Genomic DNA, 23,955 nt, shown 5'->3' with positions numbered 1-23,955 from the left:
AGACTGCTCCCAACAAGGTAAGATGCGGGTGCTCTTGCTGAGTCCATCTCCAGCAAGAAGCAAAGAGACACTGCTCCAAGCCCTGTCCCCACAGACAAGGCGCACAGGAGCATGGCCACCACCAGCAAAGGGCAAGTGGGGGAGCAGTAGAAAGGGAACGGGGAAGAGCAGAAGATCATATATATTAAAAAAGTGACTTAAGACTTAAAATTGAATTAGTATTTGTACAGAAAGGTGCAGGTGGAATAACTCCCTCCGGCCTAGGATAAAGTTATGCCGAGAATTCATGATGGACCCTTCCCCTGCCCCCAGTGGTGGCCCGAGTTGTTAAGTGCGATTGGTTAGAGTAGATTCCAGTCGGGTCATTCTGGTGGAGGAGCGGGGGCAATGGCAGGTAAGGGGGCTCAGTTGCTGCAGCACTGGCTCCGGCTGGCTGGGTTGCTCTCCTGCAGATCCACACCTCTGTTTCGGCCTGGAGCACCAGCTGCATTCTGGGGCTCATTCTTGGGAAGCTTCTTAGCTGTTTGAGAGAGAAGAGGAAATGTATCTTGGGGTCACCCTAACACTCTCCCCTAATCAGTGACAACCAGAATACTAGAGGGTTGTGTGCCAGCTATACTGTGTATCTCTAGAAGCTGAAGCAGAGAACTTGCCCAAAACCAGAGTGACAACCAGCATTGCCAGGATTTGAACCCGTAGCCAGAAAGATTCCTGAGGCAAATGAGCTAAAGTCCTGTGGTGAAGAGCTGGCAATGGAAGGCTCAGACGTGGACATGGACTTTAACACTTAGACCTGTCCAGGCATAAGACAGTTCTGCATCTGGGAGTCAGCTAGACAATTTATCAGTTTATTTTATTTTTAAACCTTTTTATTTTATGTATATGAAAGAGCACAGCCGGGCGGTGGTGGTGCACGCCTGTAATCCCAGCACTCTGGGAGGCAGAGGCAGGCGGATTTCTGAGTTCGAGGCCAGCCTGGTCTACAGAGTGAGTTCCAGGACAGCCAGGGCTACAACAGAGAAACCCTGTCTTGAAAAAACCAAATCCAAAAAACCAAAAAAAAAAAAAAAAAAAAAAAGAAAAGAAAAGAAAAGACAGAGCACACTGTCACTGACACACCATAAGATGGCATCAGATCCCATTACAGATGGTTGTGAGCCATCATGTGGTTGCTGGGAATTGAACTCATGACCTCTGGAAGTGCTGGCCAGTGCTCTCAACTAATGAGCCATCCTCCAGCCCAATTTTATCATTTTAAATGGTGAAAATTCTGTTAGGGAAGATATCCCACAGGCCCACTAGAGACCAGCACACAGGTCTGCTCTGCTCAGGGGAAGGGCAGCGAGAAGCAAGTTACCTATTGCCATGAAAATTTCATTCACGTTCATTGCCGTCTTCGCGGACGTCTCCATGAACAGCAAACTGTTGTCATCTGCGTAGGCTTGTGCTTCCTGATTGAGGTATGAGAAGAAGAGGGGGGGATGTTGGCAGATGGCAGGGGTAAGACCCAGGATAAAATCCTCCCTGGTCTCTACCCTTATAAATCAAGAGACTGGGCAAATGCAAGGGTTTCAGGCTTAGGGCTCCCCTGTTCTGGGTTTCCCTAAAACACCAGCATCATCTGACCTCCACTCACACGCTACACCTCTCATTTCACAAATATTGGCAGATTCTTTTTTTTTTAAGATTTATTTATTTATTATATGTAAGTACACAGTAGCTGTCTTCAGCACCCCAGAAGAGGGTGTCAGAACTTGTTACGGATGGTTGTGAGGCACCATGTGGTTGCTGGGATTGGAACTCAGGATCTTCAGAAGAGCAGTCAGTGCTCTTAACCGCTGAGCCATCTCTCCAGCCCTATTGGCAGATTCTTATTCAATAGCTTCCCTAGGTTCTCCCTGCCTACTTGCTCTTCAAAATCACTAGACAAAAAAGCCTTCTGGAGAGATAACCTGCACATATACTTGCACTTCTGGACAAAAGCATAAGAATATGTGGATGCCACCAGCAACACTGTTTCTAGTCCTCAGCTGTTACAAACAATCCAGGAGGCCATCGAGTTAGGAAGTGGCAAAAGGTGAACTTCAGAGGGGGGGGGGGGTGGGGGTTCATTATTGTAACCCCAGGAGAAACAAGAGGTTCAGGAATTCAAGGTCAGCAGCCTGGGCTATACACTACATAACTTCCTGCTCCCCACCCCTGCAAACATATGGCACTGTAACATATAGTACATGTGGTACACAGCATGTTCCCATCCACTGCATAAAGGAAAAGATATATACATTTCTTGAACAACCAAAACCTGGGAATTCTGGATAAGAGAGGCTGAGTTTCTAGGATTAAAGAGACTAAACTCAGGCTGGAAAGATAGCTCAGTGGTTAAGAGCACTGATTGCTCTTCCGAAGGTCCTGAGTTCAAACAAATCCCAGCAACCACATGGTGGCTCACAACCACCTGTAATGGAATCTGATGCCCTCTTCTGGAGTGTCTGAAAACAGTTATAGTGTACTTAAGATATAACAATAAATAAATTTTAAAAAAGAGACTAAACTCATTCTCTATGCCTTGTTGGAGTGTTTAACATTTACATGCATGCACTGCCTAAAAAACGTACTGCTTCTGTCCATTTGGCCTACAAAGTAAACATGCAGAAGCATTACCCATCCACCCTCCTCCCACAACACACAGGCAGTTCCTTTATGGCCTGTGCTTGAGTCCTGAGAGGGCAGCAGACAAGAGCTGCCACTGCCTGCCACCTTACAGGGCCCAGGCGGCCCGGGGAGGACTCCCTCACCAAGCCAGTTCACCCTTCTCCAAGTTCTGTCATTTTACCTGAAACTCCACAGCTCTCTTGCTGGCCAGATCTGCTTTGTTACCGGCTAGTGCAATGACGATGTTGGGGCTGGCCTGCCTCTGTAATTCCTTCACCCAATTCTTAGCCCGTGCAAATGTATCCTGAGGAGACAGGATCAGAATGTCAAAGGGACAGAGGAAATAATCTACTCAGGGTTATTCAGTTGACAATGCAAACTGGCATTAGCCAAAGGTATCTGAAACAACATTCCTAAAGATTCTCATGGGGGGCAACCCAGTCAAGAGGAAATCTGCCCATATACCACCCCACCCCACCCCGAACAGAAGGCTGAGTTGTCTGAAATGAGGGTTGTTTGTTTGTTTAAGATTTATTCATTCATCTATATGAGTAAACTGTCACTGTCTTCAGACACTCCAGAAAAGGGCATCAGATCCCATTACAGCTGGTTGTAAGCCACCATGTGGTTGCTGGGAACTGAACTCAGGTCCTCTAGAAGCAGTGCTCTTAACTGCTGAGGCATCTCTCCAGCCCCCAAAATGAGGTTTTTATAATCCAGTTCTTGGGAATTTACAGACATGAAGGGCAAAGAGAAAAGAAGGAAAGTCTTTACTGTGTTGGTGATGTCATAGACCACAATGGCTGCTTGGGCCCCCCGATAGTACATCGGGGCCAGGCTGTGATATCGCTCTTGCCCAGCTGTGTCCCAGATCTCAAACTTGACCGTTGTATCGTCCAAGCAGACAGTCTGTGTGAGGAAAGCCGCTGCCGGAGAAAAGATGGCATCATTAGGCCAGGAAGAAGAACTGGAAACAACCCTGCCTTATTCCCTGTCGCTGCTTCTGGCACATAGCAGCCGGTCCACACAGGGCAGGTGGGGCTCGTGCTCCTGTGTGCTGTCTGGGTAGTGCCTGCACTTGAGTCATTTCAGAGCCACCCTGCAGCACAGCAGGGGCCAGGTAAGGGAGGCACAGGAACCCTGACGCCGAGCCTGGAAAGGTAAGCCTTCATTCCCCCAGCCTTCCTCCACTGCCCTTCACAGACCCATTTCAGTTCAGGGGTGACTGTGACCTTCAGTTTCAGGAAGGCATTCTCTCTGGGAAATATACACTGTCGCTGCCAGGCTATGGCTGGGTGGCTGGCTTCCCAACTACCCCTGCCACCTCCAGGCACTCCAGCTCACCACCATCCCCACTGTGACCCAGTTCTTGTATGGCCAGCCTGTAGTTTGAATACAGATGCCACCTGAGACAAGAACACTGCTGCCTAGAAATCTCTTACCAACCAAGATAGCAGAGAAAGGACTCAGTGCAAGGGTGGCCCTGGCCCCTATGGATATGAGAGGCTGAGGCAAACATGCTTTGAGGGAGAACCCTGGAGCTGAGACAGACAGGTAGGGTTCCCCACACCCTGGACCCAGCAGAGGACTAAGACACTTCTGTGGGAAGCCGTTTTCCTTGTTGCTGCTCCCTGCCTCCCCAGCCCACTGAGGAGCCGGGACTGCCAACTCACTTCCCCCTCTCTAGCTCCTGACAGAGCTGAGGAGGCAGTGAGAAGACTGCTGACACGGCCCATTCTGTTCCCAGCTGCCTGGAAATCTCCTACCAGCCAAGAGATCAGAGAAGGATGATGCAAGGCCAAGGGTGGCCCTGGCCTCTTGAGGTTCATTGACTGAGTCCAGACCTTATTCACATCCTAAATGCTGACCAATAGGGAATCAGAGCCACCTTCTGAGCTCCAGAAAGAACAAAGGTCGGCAGCAGAGGACAGGACATACATGCTGCCCTGCAGGAAAAAAAAAGACCTCACAGCTACACAAATAAGAGGCCAGAGCAGAGCAGGATGCCAGCTTTCAATCCCTAGGTAATTCCTAACACTCTTGCTTTTTGGAATGCAGCATGAAGACTCACTGCTAGACTCAACTCCAGGGCCCATTGACAAAAAAGGTGTTCCCAGGCCAGCCAGACCCGCTTCTTTCCTCCAGAACCCTGTGGCCCTCGCTCCCTTTGCTCACTCACCTCCAATGGTGCTCTCCTGGTATTCGTGGAACTGCCCCTTGACAAAGCGGAGGACCAGGCTGGATTTGCCCACTGCAGACTCGCCCAAGAGGACCAGCTTAAACTGACAGATCTTGTTGCCAGCAGCTGGTCCATTGGGCCGTGCTGCACCTCCTCGACCCGCCATGGTGAGCTGCTCTGTAGTAGTGCCAGTGAGCGTGGGGGTGGGGCCGGTGCTATGCAAAGAGGCACTTAGTGGGAAGGGAGGCCTCCAACTGCAGGGAGAAATCACAAGTAGGGAGTTAGACTGAGATTGTCAGAGGTGTCCTCCCTGATGACCTGCAGAACTGCTCTTGCCCCTAAACTTCCAGTCCTTTCCACAGGGTTGAACAGGAAGTCTTCACTGGACTGAACTACACGCTCTCTTGCAGAATGATACCAAGCAAAGTGGCTTCCCAACATTAGGCTCATGGGGCCTGAGCAAAAACTCAGACTCCCCTCTCTCAAAAACATAATGTAACTTACAAAATCCAAGAGAGGAATGAATACCAGCATGGATACATAATGTAACTTACAAAATCCAAGAGAGGAATGAATACCAGCATGGATCAACAGACTGGCTGGGCTCCACCTTCTCTTCCCTGTCTCCCCCGCCCCCCCCCCCCCCCCCCACACACACACACACACACACACACTAAAAAAGGCCCAGGAAGACAACTAGGATTTAGGTCATCAAACAATAAGATTGTAGTCTAATGTTCACAGGCTACTCTGCGGCAGGCAGCAGTGTGTGGGGAGGTGGGTGAAGGCACAGCAGGTCCTGGCAGCCAGCTCCTCAGATGAGGTGCTTATGGGCACTCAGAGACCAAGCCTGGCCAGCCCGAGCTGTTATTAGATTGACCAGGCTTGTACCACACAGTAGAAGACTGACTTTCTTAACTTTCTAAGGCTGGACTGTATGTGCCAGAGTGAAAGCAATGCTCCCTCCCTCTTCCTCGGCTTCTTCCCCAGTCTTCTCATTTTAGATGGGCCTGCAGTCTCACACACATTAAAAAACAAGCCACACAGAAACCCAAACATGCTCTGAAGCCAGAGCTCTCCCTTTTAAATAGAGAGGAGCTTCCATTCCCTGCTGGCAGAGGCAGGGGTGACACAAAGAAAGCCTGAGGGGGGGTGCGGGGTGGAGGCAAACATGACACTGAGACCTGTACCCCGAGCAGCTGGTGGTCCACTCAGCTTCAGAAACTCAAACTTTTTGGAAGTTTCCACCAAGCTGCATAGAAGGATAAGAAGCCTCTAGAAGACATATTCTAAAAGATAGCAGAACACACGTAGGGAGAGCTGACCTGCCCCTGAACAGGAGGGTTGTTTCCCCTACAGTCCAGGGGCAGGCACATGATGAGCAGAGGCCTGTGGGAAGCTCTGGGCCCCTGCAGGAAGATGACAGCAACGGGCCTGCCTGGGTCGGCCTCAAACTCTTTTGGACATCCAGAATCTCCCAGCAACTTCATTTAAAAAGTGAGCTTCAGGAAGAATGACTCACTGACCAGGAGCAATGGTTTCCTTTCTGGGCAGCGCCAAAGGAAAAAAGCTTTGAAATGGGGGCCACCTCTTCCCCAAAGGTACAAGGAAGGAAGTGGGGGGGGGGCCCCACAATCTTCAATATGATTACTAACCAGAAATGTCATTCAGACATGCCATAGGTAAGATGCTTTCTCTCTCTCTCTCTCTCTCTCTCTCTCTCTCTCTCTCTCTCTCTCTCTCTCTCTTCCTGTTTTTTTGTTTGTTTTGTTTTTTAAAACAGAGTTTCTCTGTGTAGCCCTAGCTGTCCTGGAACTCACTTTGTAGACCAGGCTGGCCTCAAACTCAGAAAGCTGCCTGCCTCTGCCTCCCTAAAGGCGTGCGTCACCACTGTATGGCTGGTGTTTCTCATTCACCATAGACTGGAAAGTCAAGGCCTGTGCAGTTTCATCAGGAGAGCTTCCTCACAATGCCCATGCATGTTCTAGGAACTCAGAGTGCTTACCTCAGGAAATCATTCCGAAAGACAGAGCTAACACTCAGAGAACTGCACTATCATCCCTTTTGAGCTTTAACATAACCTTGCATCTTTATAGAAATAATTTGACAGTATTAAGCACCCCACCCCCACCCTGTCAAGGCCATTCAGTATACAAGTGACAGAGCCAGGATGCAACTCGGTTCCTACACACAAGCTCATTCGTTATCAGGCTGTTCTCCCTGCTGGGGAAGAACAATGAGGGACACGCCCACCCGTGGAGTTTGGTTTTGGGTGGCTGCAGCGGTTCCGCTGGCTCAGCAAGGTCTGGACCTGGCAAAAGTGACCCTGATACACAATGGAATTTACAAGTTGGTGATTACCCGAGAGCATGTGACACAGGGCAGCCACTTCAGCTCAAGCACAAGAGAAGTCTGAAGGAATGGGGCAAGGGTACAGATAAGCAAAACCCTGGCTGCAAGAAACCACAGCAGTTGTGGAAGAGAGACAACTACTGGAACAGGCAACGGCCTCCCCTCACCTACAAACCGAGATCAGCAGAGGCAGCCAAGTGTCCTGCCTACCAAACCCGTGCCTGTAAACCTCCCAGACAGAATGTGATCTGCTGCTTCTCATTATTATTTTTTTTTTAAGCCAGAAAGAGAGAAAATGAGTTCTCACTAACAGTACTCAACCTTATCTGTATGTTGATGCCATCTGTGGGGCTGGCCGGGAGCACTCGTCCAGACTCAGGACAGAGCCAGCCAACTATCTATCTACAAGTACTGCTGAAATACAAACAGGGCTTGAAGCAAACAAAGCACAGCTTGGAGTGCCATGAATGTGACTGTCTCAACACAAGCCACTTGAACTAAGTCAAACCAGGACAATTAGTGACAGGGCACATCAGGGTTAACGCCAGTGTCTGCCCAGAGTGCAGCACCTTCTCCACAGACTGGTAAGCAGGCCCTGGCTTTGCTACTACACTGAGCAAGTTCTACCCAGCTGGCCCACACTGCTTGCTTCCTTATCCCTGGCCCTGCCTCCAGAAACCCCTGAGCAGGTGCTCAGAGCCCTTTTAATGGTCTGCTGCCTCAAGGCTTTCCTGGCCCCAAGTAGGAATCACATGAGCAGAAGTGTGATGACCTTTCCGGCCAATAAAGCACTAAGCAAGACAATTTTTGTCATGAAGTAATGCAGTGATAAGAGCATGTCTGAAACAGGTGAAGGCCACACCCAGGTTCCAGGAAGACTTACTTTATACCTTCTACTCCCAAGGCTAGAAAACCAGAAGATATACCCCTAGTGGGTGGTAAAAGTGAATTAATTCATGTACTAAGCTGTCCTGCCTCCTGGTGTGAGTGCATGTGGCATATGTATAGATGTGTGTGTGTGTGTGTGTGTGTGAGAGAGAGAGAGAGACACATATGTATATGCATACATGGTCTATATGGATGTGATGTATGTGTATGTGCAGTGTGTGTGTGTGTGTGTGTGTGTAAAACAGGCTATTTTCCTCCTGGCCTCAAGTTCTCCGAGATAACAACTCAAGACTCAAAATATATTTACAAACACCTATGCCATATAGCTAATAATTTAAAATAAACCATTTACACTAATCTACATTCTGCCACATGCCTTTACTCAAGTATCAAATATATGTCCTCCACATATCGTCTGTGATGACTCCACCCATGCCAGGCTCTGTCCCAGAATTCTGCCTGCCTACTGGATGCCCCACCTTCTATTCTATCCTTTCCTAAAGGCCATAGGCTTTTTAATTGACAGATGATGCATCCATATAATACATAAGATATTCTCTCTACAAGTGCATGTGGTGTGTCTGTGGTATATGTATGTACGGTGTATATATATATATATATATATATATATATATATATATATATATATATATATATATGTATGTTATGTATATGTGTATGGTGTATGTATATGTATGCATGGTGTATGTGTGTATGTAGTGTATGTATATGTATGCATGGTATATGTGTGTATGTAGTGTATGTATAGGTATAATGTTTTTGTGCATTGTGAAAGGGTTATCCATGTGTTGTTCAAATGCTGATTTCTATGCTCACATATCTTGTTTCAATCCAACTACAGCACTGTAATACTTAGGTCTAGAATCTGCCGACAATTTGTGTAAACAATTCTTACAATTTATTCTCTGCCTTGTCAATAACCGCTGATCACCCAACAGCTGGGCAGAATAGAGAACAGAGGGGAAACTTCTACCAACCAAGGGAAGAAAGAGGGAAGGAAAAGTGTTGGAGTTTTGGGAGAGAAGGAAGGGGTCTAAGAAGACACCATGGGAAAAAACATCTAAAGCAAAGAGCTAAAATGCACGTATTAACTAGGATCATGGCTGGTAGGTAGCCAGATTTGCATAGGAATTATTATAAATCAATATTGCCCAGCTATTGAAATATAGCTTGAAATAAATCTTGTTTTCTCTGTATGGTTTTTGAAGACTAGCAAAGGTAAAGAAATATAGCTGCCAGATTAATTCACTGTTAACTTTTATATTAAGTAAATTAATCTTACATATGTATGTAGTATATATGCATATATGTATTGTATACATATATGTGTGCAAAGACTCTTTCCTCCTGAACCAGTAGCAAAGATATTCCATATTTTAAATCAAGTACCAGAATAAGTTTGGAGTCAAAAATCAAATCCTTAAGAGCCAGTCACCATCAAAGTTGTCTGTAGAAGACAGGATGAGTTAGCAATCTTTTCCCTTGAATGTTTGGCAGTGGTGGAACTTCAGGCCCATGACAAAGGATTCCCTCAAGACCCACTTCCCAACCTTCCAATAAGAATCCTTCCAATACAAATTCATTCACTGACCTCCAAGAGTCAGCCCCAGCTTGTGGAAGGACTGGGTGGACACCCTATTTAGTATGTCTTTTCCCAATAGCACACACGAAAGGGCAGAAGCACAGTACAGCTCTGTGCACAGGCCAAAAGTGGACAAGAATCAGGACAATTGGGACATTGCTCTTCATTGTGCTCTGTTGCCTGTATGTTACTCTGGATGCCACAGGTCTGTGGCCATTTTTCTCATCAGAATCTACAACAGAGTCTCTAAAGGTAGAGTCTAGAACTCAAGGCTTTAAAATAAGCTCCTCAGAGGCAGAAGCAGGGGGAGCTCTGTAAGGTCAGAGGCCATCCAGGACTATATAGTGAGATCCTGTCTCAAATAAACAAACAGAAGTAGCTGACTAAACCCCTGAGCTCCAGCTGAGAAGGGAAGGAAGGCAGACAAATCCACACTGAGCACAGATGACAACCACTGAGCAGGATAGGGCTTCACTTTTCCAAGCTGAAGCCTTCAAGACCCCAAGTGCTGCCTGCGGCAATGTCGTCCCTCCTCAGTCCCTGTGAGAAATGTTGACACTTCTTTTCTCCATTCCATACCCCGACTCCACACTGCTGTTCTTCCTGGTAAAAGGTCTAGCAATTCCAGCTGGTGGGTGTCTCTGGTGCTTCCTGTTTGCTTTAGAGACTTCCTCTAGTTGCAAGTAAGCACAGCCTGAATAGGGAGCAGATTAGAGAAACCAGACTGTAGGCCAGAGGGTGGGTGGAGATACAGTCACTTAAGGTTAGCTGCTGGGGAGGGTTGGGGACAGGGCAAAGAACTAAGAGGCTCTGCCCATCGCTCTAAGGAGGTGGTCTAGCCAGAGACTTGAGCTTGAGACGACAGAGACACCTCCTGAAACTTACTAGTTTAAGAAAATGGTATGTTGGCCGGAGCAGGAGAAGTCATTAGGTTCAAAGACTAAGGGGGCCGGTATCAAAAGGAAGCCAAGCAAAGCCAAGGACTGACACAGAGGCCACAGGACACTGAGGTGATGACAGGCCCATCTTCTCAAGAGGAACCTTTCTTCCCGGGGAAACTACTGCTAAGACACATTGAGGCCCAGGGCAGTCTGGCAAGACTGCTAAATTGCAGAGCTAGAGGCAACAGCAGCAGCCTAGAGTCTCAGAGAGGGGTACTGGGCCCAGCTTTGGTCAGCTGGTTAGTTCTGTGACCTTGGTCAAGTTAGATAAGTGGTCATTCTCAGCTTCAGTTCCTTATCTACAAAATGTATTATTTAATGTTAATTGCATTGGGCTACGGTAAAGGTTAAGTAAACATGGAGTACCCAACATTACGAGGAAGGTAAGGTTCCAAGTGGTGTGCTTATTAAACTGCAGGCTAGTTACGTAATTAACTCTGATTCACTGGTTGCCAGAGCTTAAAGGGCCATATAGACCTAATCCTAACTATGTCAATTAAAGAGGTAAGATGTGGTGCCCAAGGACACACAGCAAGGTGATGGCAGAGCCCAAACCCATGTTACTTAGGAAAGGCTCCCCTATCAGAGATGAAAGAAAAACTAAGATTATCAACATAGTCCCATCTACTAAGGATAGCAAGTTAGAGTTGGTTTTCTTTTTCCTTTTTCCCTTCCTTCCTTCCTTCTTCCCTCCCTCCCTTCCTTCCTTTCCTTTCCTTCCTTTCTTTGTTTCATTTTGTTTTCCAAGACAGGGTTTCTCTGTGTAGCCCTGGCTATCCTGGAGCTCACTCTATAGACCAGGCTGGCCTTGAATTTAGAGAATCATTTGCCTCTGGCTCTCAAACACTGAGATTAAAGGTGTGCACCATCACTGCCAGGTAGGAGCAGATTTTCAATGTTTTTTTTTCAATTTATTTATCATGGATGTGTGTGTGTACCGTCACATGCACATAGAGGTCAGAGAACAACTTTCAGGAGAACAAATTTCTGGGGACAGAATTCAGGTCATCAGACTTGGTAACTACATGTTGAGCCATCTCCACAGCCCCTAAGTATGCTTCAACAAAACAATGGCTTTTAGCAGGGAAACACTTTTTTAGCACTTAGAAGGCAGAGGTGGGTGTATTTCTATGAATTTGAGGCCAGCCTCATCTACATAGCAAGTATCAGGACTACATACTGAAACCAAAAATAGGGTCTGGGGAGATGGCTGAGTGGTTAAGAGCAATGACTGCTTTTCCGAAGGTCCTGAGTTCAAATCCCAGCAACCACATGGTAGCTCACAACCACCTGTAATGAGATCTGACGCCCTCTTCTGGGGTATCTGAAGACAGTTACAGTGTACTTACATATAATAATAAATAAATTTTCAAAAGACGTCCCCCCCAAAAAGCAAAATAAACCATTTTCATCTTCTCTTGTAAGACTCAGAACAATATGACAAAAAAAAGATGTTGCCTAACTTGGAAAACAATCAAGAAAACAAACATACCCAAATGTTAATACGACAAAAAAAAAAAAAAATGTTGCCTAACTTGGAAAACAATCAAGAAAACAAACATACCCAAATATTAATACTAAGGGACAGGATGAGCTTTGGTATAAAAACATGATTTGTTCAATGTATGTCAAGCCTATGTTTATTGCTTAAACTTAACTATGGCCTAAAGAATTGTGAAACTGTTTAAATATTCCTGGAAGCAAGAAGCCAACATGTTTTTAATGAGCAGAAAGAGGTTACAGTGGTGTGAGGTGTGATACTAGATAATTCCACCAACTAAGTATGGCTATCTGAAGAAGGGGGAAAGTTTGGGGGTCAGGAAAGGAGAACTGGATAGGGTGGCAGGACTTTGGTACTACAGTACTCAGCGGAGTACTCCTCACCAGCGGAGCAAAAACTTTGGCCCTGGAGCCAGGCACTCTAAAGTCCAGGCTGAGCCCTGGGAAGGACTTTAATGGAAAGCAATCAAGCAGCTGATTTAGGAGAGGAGGTGCAGGAAATCAAGGGGCTTCCTTTACACCGTTTCAACAGCTGACCTGGAACCATGTGAGCACCCAGAGTTATGCTCTGAGTCAACTAGGTTCCCTGCCACTAGGACGGACAGAACCCCTGCTTGCCTCAAACCACTCATGTCCATGGTCTGAGATTAGTCTCAATGCATTCCCCATTCTAGAAAAGCCCAAAGTGAAGCCTCGAGGAATGCCTAAGAGCGCCAACTCTGCCAACTCTGCCAACTCTGCCAACTCCCGAAATGGGGTTTAAATTCTGGAAACATCACTGGGTAGCCAAGCTAAACATTTGGCCAGGAACCACGGAAGAGTATGGCGAACTCCTGAATCCCTTTCCCTCATGTGATAGGTTGTACTGATGACAGATGCCAAGACAAGTTAGACTGTAGCCATCTCTTAGGAGACAGATCCCAGCTTCTAGAGTTCCGTCCTACAAATAGTAAGAAATCCTCTGGGAACTGGCAAGATGGCTTAGTGGGTAAGGGTTCCTGCCACCAAGACTGACACTCAGAAATTAATCCCCAGAACCCACACAGGGTAGAGAAAGGCCCAACTCCTGCAAGTTATCTAATGACCTCCACACAAGTATACATGTGGGTGGGTAGACATGCACCCACCATTCCTAGACACACACACACACACACACACACACACACACACACACACACACACACGATTTAAAAATAGCAGAAAGAAGAAATTCTTCCCTGACTGTCAAGCTGCTTTCTCAACTCTCCACCACATATGGGTCTCTGGAGGCCATAGAAGAAGCACAGTCAGTGCTAACTTTCAGGCAAAGATGGAAACCTCCAGTGATGCTTCCTCTCTTCAGCCAACCCGTGTATGCCTCAGCCCACATCTGCTGTTCTGGAGTGGAGCAGATTTTCTGGATGGCTGGTAAGACGGATGTGAGATTTCCATTAGCCTACAACCCTCTTATTACTCGGCATCAAATTCTAGCTTGGTTTTGGGATTTGGGATTTTTGGTTGGTTTTGAATGTTTTCACTTTTTTAGAGACAGTTTTACTGACCTGGAGCTTGGAATCCTCCAAGAACTAGGATCACAGGTGTATACAGCACGCTGGTTTCCTGTCTGTTTTGTTTGTGCAGTTATAAACTTACTAGGATGTTACTAAACTGAATCTCATCAATGCAGGGCTTGTCGCCCTCTCAGTCTCAGGAGGAGCTCTACAGAGGCCAGGAGTATGAGCCAAGCCAGCTGCCACTCCTGCTGCCCCAGACCCAGCAGGGCTCCAGGAACCTCTGCAAGTCAGGAGCAGCAGCAGCAGCAGCAGCAGCACCTGTTCTCTCAGGCGCTCACTCCAACTGACACTTCTCACAGACCCTTCCTGTCTCCACAAACAACCAACAGAAGAAAACCAGCTTAAGTCACTGCCCTCTTTGTTTTGCCCTCAGCTCCCTTCCAGGCAGCTAGAAGAGGTGCTGTCTTCAGGAGAGCAGGGGTGTCAGACAGCAGGAAGCCAAATTCCTCCTGCCCAGACAGCACATGCACACTGTGCTCAGAAGCTGCCCAGCTGACAAGAACAAGGTGAAAAGTTCTCACGGTGAGATCTGAGGACAACGGCTCATGAAGCCAGAGAACAGTTTGTTTTCAGACAAACTTTCTTTCTTAAAATATATGATGGTGTCAGCTGAAGACAGGGTCCAATCAGACAATACATGGGTACAAACTGGTTTCAATAAATTAGCCACACTTCTGCTTCCAGAGCCCCACATTCTACAAGGACTACTACAGGTGACAACAGGAGGTTTGAGACCTTGGGAGCTTGAGAATTGAGAATAGGAAGACAAGTGGAGCCGGGCGTGGTGGCGCACGCCTGTAATCCCAGCACTCTGGGAGGCAGAGGCAGGGGGATTTCTGAGTTCCAGGCCAGCCTGGTCTTCAGAGTGGGTTCCAGGACAGCCAGGGCTACACAGAGAAACCCTATCTCAAAAAACCCAAATCCAAAAAAAAAAAAAAAAAAAGGACAAGTGGACCCAGGGCACTGTCACAGGTAAAGGATCACATTACAGAATGCCAAAGACTGACTAGTTTTCCTGTGATTAAGCTTGAGCCTGGTATAACGTCATAAATATTGTGACCATGCAATATAGGCCAGGCTGCTTAAGTGTGGCAAATAAATAGGAATATCAAGAGCTCACACTGAGGGCCATCTCCCAGCTGACTTGACCCCACCACAAGAGCACTCCAGGCCAGCTGAGGGGAAGCCTAACAGATCTGACAGAACTCTCAGGTCCTGGAATGACCTGCAGTTCAGTCACTTCTTCCCCTTCCTGAGGCTTTGCAATGGAAGCAAGGGAATGAGGTCTTCAAGATGCCTTTCATATCTTTTTTTACTTAACTTAATGAAACAGAGTCAGGTGCACAGTGGAGTTAAGTCCTAAGGCCATTACCTTTGTTAGCCTCCTGCTGTGACCCCGAGCCTGTAGAGATAGTAGCACCCTCATCCAGGGCTGCTAGGAGGATGCAGAAGGAAAAAGGCCCCTAGACACACTCAACAACCCAAGTGGGCCAGGGCAAGCCCCGCCCTTGAAGCCCCAGGAAGCAAGTGGAGCCTCACCCACCACCCCTACCCCTGTGCCCAGACAGACACACCTTTCACCTCAGCTTCCCAGGACCTCATCCTCCAATGCCCCTTATTTGAAAGAGGAAGCCTTTCACTAGTTTCCTGAAATGAGGGCTGCTTTCCTAGAAGACTCATGATGTTTTGTCAACAGCCCCAACTTTGAATTCTCTGGAGAGATGTCTTGATGCCACTGAATGAATGAACTATCACTACTATCCAATAAATCCTCCCTACTAAAACCTATCACGATCCCTTTGAGAACAACAAAAAAAGTGACTCTTCTTTGAGCACCACAGTTGTGCCCTGGGGTGTGTTTTAATCCACATCCTTAAAGCTATAGTAAAATACTTTAACAAATCCTGACTCTGCTTCATTAAGTTTGGAAAAAAAAAAATAAAGAAAAGTCCTGTAACATGAGGCATCTTGAAGACCTCATTCCCTTGCTTCCATTGCAAAGCCCCAGGAAGGGGAAGAAGTGATTCAGCGGGGTGGGGTGGGGGTGGGGGTGGGAGTGGGAGGGGGTAGGGTGGAGGGTGAGGAGAGAACAGGGCAGCTGATGACAGACAAAACCAGAGTTGAGTTCCTTTTAAAAATCAGGCTGCAATTGTTAGAGGTTTGCAAATCGGCATCATTCATGGCCACAGAGTCTGAGCAGCTCAGAGAGCAACAAGGTTACTAGGAGAGCATACAGGGTGAAAGGGACACAGACCTAGCAAGGGCAGGCTCCGGTGCTGAAGTTACACATTTAGAGAGTGACTGCCCAACAGGAGGATCTAAATTAGTCAATGATTCAAGATCACAGCTCCAAGTGGTAGTCTGCCCTGAGCCTGCCTAGAGCCACAAAGGCTACAACACAAACCTTCCTGAAGGAGAGATCTATTTATGAATGGCAGTAAAAGACTCGTGACTAGACCACCTGGGGTTTCACACAGACTCTCAGCCCAAAGTCCAGAAAGGTTTGACTGGAGAACTCAATACCCAAACCAGACAATGATTATAGCCAGTAGTCCTCTCCACACTCCAAGTAAACTCCAGAGTAGATAGCAAATGTGACCACGATTTTAGCTCAGGTGGATCATCAGGCAGACGGAGACTATGGACTGGTGATCAGAGGACAGCAGCCTGTGGCAAGGACCAGGTGCTAGGACTGGAGGGGTTCTCACCGTGTGTCTGCTCTGTTACCTCACCCAGGCATGGGGAGCACCAACCACCACTAAAAGGGACAACCTGAATTCATGCCACTAACTCCAGATCAGGGAATTGGAGAGAAAAGGTTTGCTAAACACGCCTTGGAAGGGTAGCTGATTCCAGGGCTTGGGCAGGAAATACACAAAGAGCATCTTGTGACAAAACGTAAGGAAATGCTAAAAAAAAAAAAAAATCAGAAAACTTCACAATGACATGGAGGTCAAGGGAGCTGAGCGAGCAGCCTATAGTCAAAGACGAAAAACCATGTGAGGAAGAACCTAGATCACACTAAAGTGTGAAATCAGGTACCCACGATGTGAGCCACAATAGACAGATGTATAACTGAACAGCTAAATGAGAGAGAATGAGCAGATCTCTTGCATCAAGGGCCTTAATAATTCATGTAGCCACTTTACCCTTCAAGAGAGGGTCCTGACTGGTCACTCTTCAGTGTGGGCTACACATGACATTCTTCCAAAGAGAACAAATGTATGTGGTCAGGTTGCCAGTAACAGTGGTAGTTCACACTGATTATGTGGGCTTTCATACAATGGGATGCAAATGGTACTTTTTAAATCTCCCCACCTACCTGTACCACTCCTAACCCCCTTTCTCAACAAGAAACGTGTTTGGCATCACACAAAGTATTTGGCTGGTGACCTCGAGACCATCGAGTGCAGTCTATAAAGCTACCCACCTAGAGTAGCCTGAGGAGACCTGACAGCAGCGGAGACAGCGGAGACAGGACAATCAGGTGTCATCCACAGAAATGTGGGTGGAAGAGGACAGACTTTCATGCATCAACACTAATGTAACATGCTACCAACAGGGGAACAAAGTCTGGGGCTTGTGAGGAAACTATATTTACTACGACTTCTGAAAAGTTCACTAAAGGAAAAAAAAAAGGTGGGGTATGGCCGGGGCTCACGCTGAGACAAGATGAGATCTTTAAGATGAGTTAACTAACCTGAGAAGGAGCAAGGAGAAGAGGGGCTGCATGTGAGAGAGCACACCCAACATAGCAGCTAAGACTAGAGCAGGGAGTTTAAAGGCCACAGCAGTAAGGTGCTGATGGGGGGAGGGGCTGCCCTCAAGGCTGCTTTTTGTTTTCTTTTGGTGAGAATAGAACCAGAGCCTTGAAGATGCAAGGCAAGCACCCTTGTACTGAATTCTAACTCCAGAATGGCTGCTGCTTAAGACCAATGTCACCCTGTGCAAAACTAGCACCCACCGACCACAGAGCCAAACTCACTTTGCTAAGTGCTGCCTGGGTGGGTACTGTCTCATCATATACAACTGCAGAAGGTACAGAATATTCTGTCCTGCTATCAGATTTACGCACTCTGCAGAAGCAGATGGGATGGGGGCACTCTGTAGCTAGCCAGAGACATGTCCACCTTCTCCTACTAAAGTCTTCACGGGAAATTGAGATTTGGAGCGCTCTACCCTCTAGAAATTTGTTTGTAGCCTGCCTAACCTGCACTATCCATCCTTCTGGTATCAACTACTCTACTTACCTGTATGCTCTGATGTCCAGGTGTGAGCAGCTGAAGAGAGGGCTCAGGCTGGCAAGGAGCTGGGGCTAGGTTCAAATCCCAGCTTTAACTAGAGGGAATGTTAAGGAGGCCTGCAGGCAGGTACTGTAGGGCAGGGTTCCATGTCCCTGCTTTTCCTTCAGCAGCTGCAATGAAGGGCCTACATATCTGTAGCCTGAGGTGTTCATCTATCTGAGATAGAACAAGTCAGCATTGAGAAGCAAGCTCATGGCCAGGCGGTGGTGGCGCACGCCTTTAATCCCAGCACTTGGGAGGCAGAGGCAGGCAGATTTCTGAGTTTGAGGCCAGCCTGGTCTACAGAGTTCCAGGTCAGCCAGGACTACACAGAGAAACCCTGTCTCAAAGAAAAGAAAGCGACTTGTAAGACAAGTCTGGAAAGAGGAGGGAGGAAGTCACTTCCAGGCAGGTGAGGTAGATACAAAAGATACAAATTTTCCAGACAAAACGAACAGTATACACTCAGCCTAGAGAGGAGAAGCTGTACTGCATAATGGAATGAGCACAGGCGCCTGTCCTGTCACTGACTGCAGGGTTCCTCACTGTGACACGGGCCTTCCTCCAGTGGCGTAGAGATGAAATGAGTAAGTGCAGAGCTCAGAAGAGTGCCTAGAACAAGTCAGCGAAGCTTAGGAAGCAGAGCTTTATCCAGATGTGGTGGCACACGCCTTTAACCCCAGCACTTGGGAGGCAGAGACAGGTAGATCTGAGTTTGAGGTCAGCCTGGTCTACAGAGAGTTCCCGGGTAACCAGGGCTACACAGAGAAACCCTGTCTCAAAAAAGAAAATAAGTTGAACTTTAACTAGTATCACTACCCCTTTGCATAGGAGATGAGGTATTCTGAAAACCTTTGTCATGCTCTCAATACACAGAACGCCTTAAAAGATTATTCCAAGGTTCTTTGTTTGAGAGAGCCTCACTCAACCTATATTTTATAGCCGGAGGCAGGTCTCACCAAGTTATTCCAGCTAGTCTCAAACGAGAGATGCAATAAAGGCAGGCCTTGAACTCAAGATCCTCTTGCCTCAGTCTCTCAAATTGCTAGGATTCCACGGGGCTCTGCCAAGGTCTTGAAAGCATTATAACCTAAATTTTAGGACATCTTGGTCTATAAAATCTGCTGAAACAAATGTGGCCAAAAGAGGTACAACAGTGGGAATGGTAGTGCATGCCTTAAGTACCAACCTTGGAGGCAGAGGCAGGTAGATATATATAAGTTCAAGGCCAGTCTGGTCTACATAGTGAGTTCCAGGACAGCCAGAGCTAAGTAGAAAACATAATCAAACTGGAGGCTTAGAAACGATCGCAGAGCCCAGGGAGTGGTACAGGGAGTGGTATCACACGTGGTATCGCACACCTTTAATTCCAGCACTTGGGAGGCAGAAGCAGGCGGATTTCTGAGCTTAAGGCCAGCCTGGTCTACAGAATTCCAGGACAGTCAAGGCTACACAGAGAAACCCTATCTATCTTGGGGGTGGGGGGGGAGGACGATGTGAGGAAACATTGGACATCATCCAAACACTGGCTGGTATAGGCGATTCTGACACTAAAACTGATTAGAATTGTAGAGATGAATTATAATAAACCTTCACAACCCGACCTGCCTACCAGGGGCCACTGGTGAGAGCCAGCCTACCCATGGCACTGGATGCTTCTTTACCTTTTGTTTCTAACTCTGAAAGAGATCTAGTTTTCCCATTTTATGGAAAAAACAGGTTCAATGAGCCCAAGTCACCCAAATGGTAAGCAAGGGACTGAGGATGGGGTTCGAGTCTGAGTCTGAGCCTCTCATCCCTTCTACCTACTGCCCTTCTGATAGCAGGCAACTGTTACAAAGAGTCAGCCTCCTGTAATCCAGGTTGGCCTCCAACTTTCTATGTAGCCAAGGATGACTCTGAACTCTCATCATCCAGCCTCTATCTCCAAGGTGCTAGAACCACAGATGTGCCTACAGACCTGGTTTATACAATGCAGAGATGGGACTCTGCTCTGTATAAACATCAAGAGATGCATGTCAAGCAAGCACTCACCATCGGAACTATATTCTCAGCCCAAGGTTCTTTCTTGGCAAGTGAAAGTGCTTGCCACCAAGTCTGAAGACCTGAGTTTTATCCCAGACCCCACCAGGTGGAAGCAGAGAACTGACTCTCACAAGTTGTCATCTCTTCTGCATGGGCACAGTGGTATGTGTGTGCACACACACAGACAGAAGATAAATGAATACCTGTAGGTTCTTCTAAGGAAGGCTTGCTTAGTGGAGCTCTATCTGAATTTGTGAGGCTGAGGCTGAGCATGGTGATGGACATCTTTAATCCTAGTGCCCGGGAGGTGAAGACAAGCGGACATCCCTCCATGGGTTCCAGAGCAGCCTGGTCTACAAAGGCAGTTCCTGGCTAGCTGGGGACCTACACAGTAGGACCCTGCCTCAAAATCAGCAGGGTATCAAAGGGAAATCCAAAGGCACAGCCTTTCAACCCTGCCCAGGGGGACCTCTGCGTCTGTCGCTTTTACTTTCGTTTTCTAGCTATCGTGAGTTAAGTTTTGGAGAAATGAATGGCTCACAGACATTAGCAAACTCTTAGGCCCTGAAGAGCACAGGCTTGGGATTCTTCACTGTCGTGGAGCCAACGGCAAGGACAGAAAGTAGAATGTTGGGAAGGAGAAGGAAGCCTAAGGGTCTGTACTCATGCCCTGTTCACTCTTCCTGCAGGCTCCTTCACTTAACAAGCACGCAGACTAGGAGGGGAGCCTGCTTTTAGAAAAGATAAGGTTACATTTGAACCCAAGCTCCAAACACTGGGTCTGACCACTTCTAACTGTATGGCCTTAGGGAAGATCATCTCTAAAATAGGCATACAAATACCACAATCTCAGCTGGGCGTTGGTGGCACATGCCTTTAATCCCAGAACTTGGGAGGCAGAGGCAGGTGGATTTCTGAGTTCAAGGCCAGCCTGCTCTACAGAGTGAGTTCCAGGACAGCCAGGGATACACATAGAACACAGAGAAACCCTGTCTCGAAAAACCAAAACAAAATCCAAATACCACAATCTCCAGTACTCCTGTGAGGAATATGCACTGGAAGAACTCCGGGACTTTATATCTTATAAACACTAGCTCTTTGCACTCTTCCTGGAGTGAACAGGCAGAAAGGCCAGAGAGGTGTGAGAAGCAATCGGGGAGATGAAGAGCAGCCTCAGAGAGGAGGGACTTCCTCTCACGCGTGCCCTCCCTAGCCCGGTAGATCGGGGACAGCGTTCTGCTGAGCCTCTACAATTTCTGAAAGCCAAAAGTGGCTACAGAATCATGCAGAACTCTCCTGTCTCGCAGAGTTTCTCTGCAAAAGGGTGTTAAGAGTCAGCACTGGGAAGAGGATGTCCAGACAAATGCCAGAAACGCCCATTAGAAGGCTCGCTTGCTCGCTCGCTCACTTCAGCCGGGACCCCAGGAATCACAATCCACTCCTTGGAAGGTAGGTGAGTGTAGCAGAAACCAATTCCTGTAAGCAGGCTGGCCCTCTCTCTCAGAGGCACATGCTGAACAGATCAGAGAAACTAGGCTAGCTGAGGGAGTCTCCAAGCCCAGAGAGAGAGAGAGAGAGAGAGAGAGAGAGAGAGAGAGAGAGAGAGAGAGAGAGAGTTTGAGTGGGGAGAGGGAGAGAGAATGTTTGTGTCTCATCTACCTGTTGACACTAATAAGGGATTTGTTGTTATCCAATAAGAAGTGAAATAAATGCATCACAGAATTAGCTTAAAATGTTATACTGACTGGATACCAGCAACTGTCGAGAAGTAGGTTGGAAAGATCTCAAAGCAAAATGTTTAGCTTTTGTGTAGTAAGAAGCATCTTAGGTTGATCACATGATGCCCAAGGACTGAATGCCTTTCCCATTCTTCATCCACTGCAAGACAGCAAGGGTCAGCTGTGGCCCCGGAATCAGGCTACTCCTCAGGAAGGCAGTCTCTGACCTGTACTTTGGCCACATAACAAGAAAACCTTCTAGCTTGGTCAGAGATACCAGCTATTTCACAAACTTAAGTCCCAAGGAAAACACAAGGATCCTGTGTCATGACAGTAGGAGAACCGGCACTTTCTAGCACGTATAAGCAATTCCTTTACCGACAAAAACTATACCTGCCACTGTGATGCAAACTAACTGTTCTGTAGTAAAGTCCAAGTGAAGAGGGAGGGGAGTGGAGACTTTGGTTAGGAATGAACCTGTTGCTCAAGTGTATAGTGCTGTGTGATTCAGGGTGGTTAAGAGATGGTCCCTCAATTTCACACTACTCATATTTGGTCTATTCTCCTCCCTATAGATAAGCAGTCAGCAGTCCCTCTAAGGAAACCTCTCACATGCTCTGGAAGGCCAGGGCTGAGCCAGAAGCAGGGGAAGGAGGAGACAGAAGATAATGAATGGGCAGATCCTCGCGGATCTGTGATCTGTCGCTAGGATAGAGCAAAGCTCAGCTAAATTCTTTAGAGGCAGGAAGACGGACACACACTGAGAGAACTTAAGACAGAGCTGGGGGTAGAACGTGCCGCACAAGGAGAAGGCTGCCGATTCCTTCTAAGTGACCTAGAATTCAAACTCTGCCGAGGTCCTGGTCGGCTCGAGAGGAAGTAAGGAACTGTTAAGAGCGCAAACACACTTCTGTGCGTGTAGAACATTCTCATTCAGACACCCCGACCCATCCCCGCACACCCTAAAGGAAGTCGAGATTAAAAACTCAGGGTTGCAGGGGACAACTGGTTCTTTGGTTGGGATTTGGGGGTGGGGGGTATAACACAGGACAATCAAACCAGGAGAGACAACACTCTCCGTAACCCCTAAAAGAGAAGGTAGACAGGTTCCTTCACACCTGGTAAAGACTCTTTGATTCTGAAAGCTGAGGGGGTGGGGAGCGGAACTTAAAGAGTCCCTCTCTCCCACAAGTGGACTGGACAGGCCAGAGAAGAGCCTCAAAAAACTCCCAAAGGCTCCCGAAGGACAGGTTAGCGAAGGAAAGAGGAGTTCCCCCTTTGGCCCGACGCCTTGGTGAGCCCCTGAGAGGGGGCTACGGGTCGGGGGAGGGGTCAGTGTCCCCCTAAGCTAAGGCTGGGCAGGAGGATAGGGTACCCCAGGGAGGCTGCCACACAACTGAGACACTGGCCCTGGGACAGGCACACTCACCGCGGCTCCGGGACAGCAGCGTTACTTGGGCTGGGGCTCCCTCAGACTCTGCTCCTCTCCCCCCCCCCCCAGCGGTGTCCCAGGCTCCGGCCTCCACTTCCGCCTTTCAGCCGCTCCGGATCCGGATCTTCGACTCTGCCCCGCCTCTCTATATTCCCACGTGACTGACAGAAAGGACAGACCAATGGGAGACACTCCTGTTCTATCCACAATCAACGCGGGAAAGGAGGGAGGATGCGCGCGAGAGATGGCGGGACTTGTAGTTCTCAGCACTGGGAGGAGCCGGGGGCTGCCTGGCACTTGGGTTTTGGGTGGAACCGGCTGCCGGTGGGGCGGAGCCGGTCCTGGCCTGCTTATCGCGTCACTCCCAGTTCCAGGTGCCGGGAGGGAAGGCGTGTGGTTGAACTTTCCAAGAGAGCGGACAGAAGGCTGTTCTTGCAGAACTGAGAAAGGAAAAATATGATGCTCAGGCAACCCGTAGACCAGTCGCATGCCCTCGGCAACTTAGAGAAGCCAAGCCGGCCCAGGAGACTGATTGTTGAGGACATTCTATTATAGGAAAGGCGATGGAGCCAGGCAGGTGTGATGGCTTGCTCCGAAGGCAGAGGCTGGCAGATCTCTGTGAGTAACAGCTAGGGTTATGTAGTAAGACCCTGGCTTTAAAAAAAAAGGGGGGGGGGGGAGTAATGAAAGCTCTGTAGAATGGGCTCTCTGGGGGCTAGCGAAATGGCTCAACGGGTAAAGATGCTTGCGGCCAAGCCTGACTGAGTGCCATCCCCAGGATTCATATGGAGTAAGGCAGACTCCCACAAGTTGTCTTTTGACATCCACC

At 47.9% G+C, this 23,955-nt stretch overlaps 1 protein-coding gene across 1 annotated transcript; it reads right to left on the bottom strand.

Annotated features, from left to right (window-relative positions):
* Positions 1 to 197: 197 nt before the first annotated feature.
* Positions 198 to 23,243, bottom strand: Rab5c (RAB5C, member RAS oncogene family). Its single transcript, XM_052195702.1, has 6 exons — positions 23,124 to 23,243; positions 4,832 to 5,085; positions 3,427 to 3,578; positions 2,834 to 2,956; positions 1,358 to 1,451; positions 198 to 520 (listed from the first exon to the last, which is right to left on the bottom strand). Exons 2-6 carry the CDS (start codon positions 4,995 to 4,997, stop codon positions 405 to 407), a joined length of 651 nt encoding a protein of 216 aa, XP_052051662.1. The 5' UTR covers positions 4,998 to 5,085; positions 23,124 to 23,243; the 3' UTR covers positions 198 to 404.
* Positions 23,244 to 23,955: the final 712 nt, after the last annotated feature.

The sequence above is a fragment of the Apodemus sylvaticus genome, chromosome 10 (assembly GCF_947179515.1).
Source record: "Apodemus sylvaticus chromosome 10, mApoSyl1.1, whole genome shotgun sequence".
Classification (NCBI taxonomy): domain Eukaryota; kingdom Metazoa; phylum Chordata; class Mammalia; order Rodentia; family Muridae; genus Apodemus; species Apodemus sylvaticus.
The sequence above is the reverse complement of the archived record's forward strand: the minus strand, read 5'-3'. Positions and strand labels throughout refer to the sequence as shown.

Bases quoted from the DNA above. Each gene is read 5' to 3' on its own strand.
- Rab5c (XM_052195702.1), bottom strand. From the start codon at position 4,997: ATGGCGGGTCGAGGAGGTGCAGCACGGCCCAATGGACCAGCTGCTGGC. The intron at 3,579-4,831 runs GTGAGTGAGCAA...TTTCTCCGGCAG, and splicing joins CCAGGAGAGCACCATTGGAG to CGGCTTTCCTCACACAGACT. The intron at 1,452-2,833 runs GTAAAATGACAG...TACCTCAATCAG, and splicing joins AGAGAGCTGTGGAGTTTCAG to GAAGCACAAGCCTACGCAGA.